General features: G+C 43.6%; 1 protein-coding gene across 1 annotated transcript in view; it reads right to left on the bottom strand.

Moving 5' to 3' along the window:
- The window catches only part of dmrt99B (doublesex-Mab related 99B), an 18,763-nt gene that overhangs the window by 8,757 nt on the left and 3,419 nt on the right, over nt 1-6,587 (bottom strand). Inside the window, exon 2 of the mRNA XM_018037638.2 lies at nt 5,998-6,346. Coding sequence (XP_017893127.1) covers nt 5,998-6,346 — 349 coding nt within the window. The remainder of the gene's footprint in view (nt 1-5,997; nt 6,347-6,587) is intronic.

Below are 6,587 nucleotides of genomic sequence, written 5' to 3'. Positions count from 1 at the left end.
AATGTAATATTTAGTCACTGTTAAAATTTCAATGCTTTCTCATTGTTTTTGTGTAAGGGTTCATACAACCTTGGATTATGCGGTAAAGAAAATCGCTCTCACCGTTGGATTTACTGTATCTGAATTTCATCTTGCAAAAGATTCGATCTCCGTTTAAAGGAAGCGAGCGATGAAAAAGATCGCGATGAGCGATACCTCTCGAGTTAATTAAAGGCGCATGGCTCGAGTAACTGTTCTCGGTTAGGTAATGCAGTGTAACGAAAGAAAGGAGAAGCCCTCCCGGTGAATAAAGTACATGTTTGATTAGTCGGCATCTCGACTGGTTCTCTCTTCCTTCTTCTTTTTAGTGAAAGAGAGCCGGGGTTATTAAGTCCGGCTTCCGAATAACGTTTTTAAATTGAAAAGCGATCCCGCCGCGGTCGAACATAAAACACTTCGATCACGGTTCTCTCCCATGCCTCCCTCTCGCCGATTCACGGAAATTCAAACGCCCGGAGTACGTTTCTTTGAAACAATTTCCATAAAAGGAGAAACGCGTTACCGCGTCGGTACAAAGACTTATCTCGAAAATATTAAATGTATTCGATGAATAAATTATCTCGTGGTCTCATCTTTTCGAAACTCAATTAGACGAGATCAGATTCTATGCATTTATAAAATTGTGTAATATGCAAGATATCGAGCATCGGATGCTAAAACAGATAGATTCTGTAAACATTTTGTATAAAGGTCTGACGATAAATATGAAGAAGCTGTGTCGCGACGTCGGGAAGGGGGAGAAACGTGAGATAAATTCGGTTGGTAGGAAGGGACGAGAGTAAGAAACCGGCAGGATGAGATCTCGTCGGTGGGTTTTTCATGGGGAAAAAAGAGTGTGACAAGGCGGGGGCAACGGGGTGGACCGAGGAAAAAAGGGGAAGAAGTCGGAGGTCGAAGTCGTACCCTCTTCCCGTGGCCCTGTTAGCGTTCAGCAACCGTTTACGAGGCATAAACGCCGAAACAAAAGGCGGCTGGGCGCGAAACAATTAAAAACGTTACGCCCGATCGCTCTCCACCGTTCTCCCTTTCTCTGCTTTTTTTTTTTGTCTCTCCCACCTCCGTGACTCTTCACCCCCTACCGATCTCTCCTGTCTCTGTTTTTTTCTCGGTGGCTTGCTCTTTAACCATCCCTGCAGGGGCAGATCCGGTCGTCTCTCTCTCGCCAACGGGGTTTCTCGCCCCTCTCGACGCAGGAAAACACACGGACGGGTGAAACCGACGCCCACACGTCCGCGAACAAAAGGGAATCGCGACGATTTAATGACTGATCGGGCTGTTGCTCGCTGCGCGTTGCCCCTCGACCACGTTGCATTCAACGACTTCGTTCCTCCTTCCCGCGTTCCTTCGTCCGCGTTTTTATCCAATGATTTCGCTGTTGCAACAACCGACATCCTCCTGTTCGCGCGTCGATGATTCGTTAATCGTCAAGTACTTTCTCAATCATTTTTCTATCGATTTACTTGTACATCGTTCGTTAAGAGATTTTTCAATATTTTTTATATTACATCACATTCCGAAGTAACAGAAATATGGCACGTTTTGGTAACCCGATTTCTTTCGAAAAAGGCTCACCCTTTCAATTTCCCAATTCTACGATATTTCCCAGCCGAACGTCGGCGTCTACTAATTCTTCCGGCTGTGAGCTTTTTGTCTCGCGGTTTTTCTCCTCGCTCTCAATACTTTCTTCCGGCGCGGGATCTCGAGGAGCGCCGATCACCGACCGCTGCTATTTTCCGGGCGTATCGATACGTAATAATGAGAGTCCTTTTCACGTTCCCCGTGCACGCTGCACCGCACTTCGGTAACTGGATTTTTTTCTTTTCCCTCGCACCCGTCGCATCCGCGTTAATTATCCATCGACTGGATTATTGGAGCGGTGATGTACAATTTTTAATGATTTCACAAGATTTGTTTCCATTAGTATAATGATCAAAATCCAGACGGTCAAATATTCCAGAAAACAGAATTGTATCAGACCTGTTTAAGATTGTATGAACCCTGCATAGAAACAGTGATTAGATATTACATTAATAAAACACTGCAAAATTTTAGAAATTTTGCGAGCCTATTAAAAAAGTTATTACATCTTGAATTCTCATGTCGAATGACAGACTTTTGATTTCATTTATAGAAAAATATGAATGCAACAATGACAGAATTTTGTAATTTTGTACAATTCTTAATAGATGATTTAAGAATATTGTAAAGTTGAAATAATGTCAATTTCAAAGATATTATTTAAGATATAGGATAAAAAGTATGCAAAAGTAAGAATTATAGGACTCGTAGACAGTTGCACGTACAATCCAATAAAAAATGCTAAAACTGTGTATTAGAATATTAGAAATTATGCATTAAAAATTCCTTATGACCGAGAAAAACAGGTCGAATTTTATAAACCTAATTCCTCTGTAATTATCATTTTTTCTAAGAGCTCATTGCTTTAAATGTTGGACGTTTATTACATGTCTCAAGTTTTTGGCAGAGATCTTACGGCTCATACAACCTTTAGAGTCAGTGTCATTTTTTATTAATTATCGCAGCAATTAGATCATCATTGAGATCGTTATATTAAATAAAATACACATTTACTCAATTTATTTCCACCACAGAATGAAATGAATAAATAAGAAATGATTCGAACGAAACGAGTTTAATATTAAAGTATAAAATCGACGAGTCTCTCGTTGATTCGAATGCAACGTGTCGTACGAGGAAGAAGCGATGACGCAGCGGGGGTTCGCGTGTTATCCCCAGCGACGGGAAAAAAGGGTTTGGAATTCGGGCAATAAATAACCCTTCGAGGCGTTACAGTTATCAGCGGCAGCGTCGGTCACGAGCCCGTGTGCGCGACCCCTAATACGAGGGTCGTAGAAGCCACCCACTATGAATTATCATTTCCTATTGTCCGGAAGATCGTAAAATAACCGGCTGCTCGCGACTTTCCAAGCTCTGTTCTCTACGAGTTTCGCCGGATTCGAACTTAAATAATGAACCACTTCAAATGATATTCACTTATTCTATCAAACGACTTGAAGTGATAATAAAAATTCACTGATAAACTCTATTAAAAGTGGAATATATTTTTTACAAGGATCGTCCGTCTCTTAAATTCATATCGCAAACATTTTGTGAAAACATTTAGAATAACATTTTTATTAAACTTCGTCGGAGGTGAAGTGGATTTTTTAAAAGTCTGACTCTTACATCGACGTTGCGAACGTATTATTCCAAACGGAGTTCGCCAGATCTCGTAAACGTATCAGCTGCATCTACAGTTGGCGGGACAATTATCAAAAGCTGTCTCAAACATTGTCTTTGCAACAAATGCTTTGACCAGCGAACGGTGACACGGAGATTCGAAAAAGTTTCCGGGACGTCGCGGCGGAGGACCCTTCAAGATTCACCCCCGGCTGCGCGCAACGCGATACCATCGCGACGAGAAGAAGAAGCTGGCTAGGGTGCCGGGGAGGAAACGAGAACCCGGGCGCGCACGGTCGAGTGAAATAATTTCCTGGTGTCCTCCGCAGCCGCCGAAAGAGGAAGAACGGAAGCGGACTCTGGTCTTTCACAAAGTTTCGCGGACACTCGAAGAAGCTTCTACTGTGAGAAACTGCCGGATAATGGTCCCCAGACGAACGAGAGCCGATCCTGGAAGAGGATAAAGGGTGCACCGCGCGCGTACACACAAAAGACGTTCTTACGTTCGCTGGTCTACCACCGCGGGCCGTATCCCTCACATATCCTTGCGTATACGTCCTCGATCACGAGTCTCGAGACATGTAAACCATATCACCAAACGAGATATTCAAAGAACTTCTACGGGCAAACGAACATTTTATTCGATGATCAAAGGCGAATTCCTTATGCTTAAAAAAAGATTTTTTTTATCAAAGTTTAATCAGATTAAAGAATTATGCATTTTTTGTATATTCTTCGTTGATTGTTACATGACAATCATTATTCTGTTAATACTGAAATTGCCCATTATTTATTGTACGACGCATGCAGACGATTTACTTTTATTTTTCTCTTATTTGGAATAATAAGATTTCTGAATGACGTGTATACATAAGATGGAAATCTAAATTATCATTGCCAAACTCGGTTGTACTTTTGATACGCAAACGGGATTACCCTCCGACATGGTATCTGTTCTTAAACGTTTTCTTCGAGGGGATTCGCTTCTTTCCTCGTCGAGGGACCTTCGAGTGGAACCGATCGACTTTAAATTGGGAAAATTGAGACACTTGTTTGCGATTTAAATCTGATATTTGAGGAACAGCTGGAAGCTACTTGGGACAATTGAAAAATTGGTTGGTCTCGTGGAATTCGCCAGGACTTGAAATTTTACAATTAGACAGAAACGATGTAATGAAAACGCACATATTATATACAAGCGATGACGCAATAATTATAGAATTCCTAATTTATAATTTAATAATTCATTCGTGAATTATTTAAACGAGATGTTTAATATTCTACGAGGACTATGTCCGGTGTGTTTGAAGGAAACCGCATTTCGTATGCATCGATTTAATTCCAATGTGAGACTGAATGGTATAAAAGGTGTATGATACAATACCGTATCATCGCCGAGAGAATCTCGAGAGGCTGGCGGGGCAACCCTCTCCTGGCAACCTCAGAATCTTAGTAAGAATACAGGAGACCGTCGAAGCAACCAACCAGCCAGCCAGCCGAGAATCCCCTGCGGTGGCAGGCACTGGCCCGAGAAATTCAATTACGGCTAAACTTCTCGACTGAAGACGCGGCTCGTCTGTACACACTACTGTAAGCACTCTGTTTCGAAGATCGAATTGAACCGGTGGAGCAGAGGAAGGCGTGTGTTCGCGACGACCCTTCCACAGGGACACGGTACGTGTCCACGCGAGGGCGTGGGTGTAATCGAAACCAAGGGACCCGAGTTTCTACTCTTCGCCTTTCCAACTTTCCTCGGGGAAGGGTCGAGTCCGACGTTAGATCGTTCCTTTCTCCTTGCGTTCCGCGTTCAAAGGAATTCTTTATTTCCCAATGCAGATTTTCATTCAATGAAACGATTTAAAGAACGATACGTTTACTCGATTCTGACAATCCGCACGTCGACATTAGAGATTCGTTGAGCGAAACGATAAGAGCGGAATTTCCGAATTTTCATCCGAGTTCTGGTCGTAGAGAATCGTAGCTATTATTTTTGAAAATGATTCTGTGACGGGTTGAGAATATTGGGAAGGTAGTTTTCTTGAAGAGGAACAGAAGTGGCACGCACTCCGTTGGTCGTGGCGGTTCAGGTGAAGAACGGCACGCGTACGAGCTTCACGGAGGGTGAGAATCAGCTAGGAAGAAACGAGAAGGAAGTTCTCGTGAGGGTCGCGAGAATTAAAGAGAGAGTGTACAACGCTAGGGTACACGCTAACGAGTACGCGAGACGCAAGCTTTGAGTAGTATAATAAGAGGCCCGGGAGTTTGGCCATTATTTACTCAACGTTATGGTCTCTGGCCACTTGCCCTATTTAGCAACGCGTACGTTCACGCACGTTTCTAATGGGCACTCGTACGCAACTGAACCGTGCTAAACGCATGCGCTCGCTCACGGCTCTTGGTCGCGTGCCACATTTTTGCTGCTCCTATCGCAGCTCCACGCGATTGTTTGTTACAAACCTTCGCGATCGAACGTCGTATAAGAACGTCATTACATTGTATAGAAATCGGTTAACGTTCCTAGGAGCTACGAACGATTGAGACGATCGTAGGTTTCCGGAGTTCAATTGAATTTCTACATGCCTCCAAACTTTTCACTGACAAACCGTTTCTAACGTGAACTAAAAAAATGATATCTAAACGAGAACTTTTGTTGTCCGACGACAAAGACAGGCTCTTCACTTCTTGGACACATAAATATTCCATGAATACGTGAAATCTAATTATAAAAATATATTCCATCGATCTAATCGAACTTACCGCCAATTCCACCGACGATAGACTCCTGCTTCTCCACTTTCGGCTGTCTGTACTCGTCCTGAGGGAGCCTTTTCCGCTGCAGGAGGCCGCAGTCGGGCTGCTGATGGAGTTGCGTTTGGATGTGAGCCGCGGCGGCGGCGGCTGCGGCTGCTGCGGCCGCCGGAATCGCCAATCCTGCCGGACTCGCTACGTGGGCCGGGTGCGGGGGCGGGCTACCAGCTGGCGTGGTACCGCTCGCTGCACCGGGTAACACAGGGCCGGTGGTGCAGCTGCCCGCGTTGTACTGCAACTGCAGGCCCAACTCCCGGGCCTCGCTCTCCTCCTGAGCCTGCTGTCTCCGCAACGCGACCTGTTTCCAACATTTCGTATCCTCGTTAGAAATTATGCTCGTGTCAACGATAAATCGTATCAATGACACGTGATAGATCTAATAAAAATTAATAATAAAAAACTGAATTTCATTACATTAAAACAACATTATTTATTTCTTTGTATTGTGAACCGAATTGCTACTATAAATATGACAAGAAAAGGCAAGGGTAAAAAAGAAGGGTGTAAGAACATTAGTATGTGTGTGTGAAGGGAGAGTT

This window comes from Ceratina calcarata, unplaced genomic scaffold, assembly GCF_001652005.2.
Source record: "Ceratina calcarata isolate Rehan_Ccalc_2016 unplaced genomic scaffold, ASM165200v1 scaffold177.2, whole genome shotgun sequence".
Taxonomy (NCBI): Eukaryota; Metazoa; Arthropoda; class Insecta; order Hymenoptera; family Apidae; genus Ceratina; species Ceratina calcarata.
The sequence above is the reverse complement of the archived record's forward strand: the minus strand, read 5'-3'. Positions and strand labels throughout refer to the sequence as shown.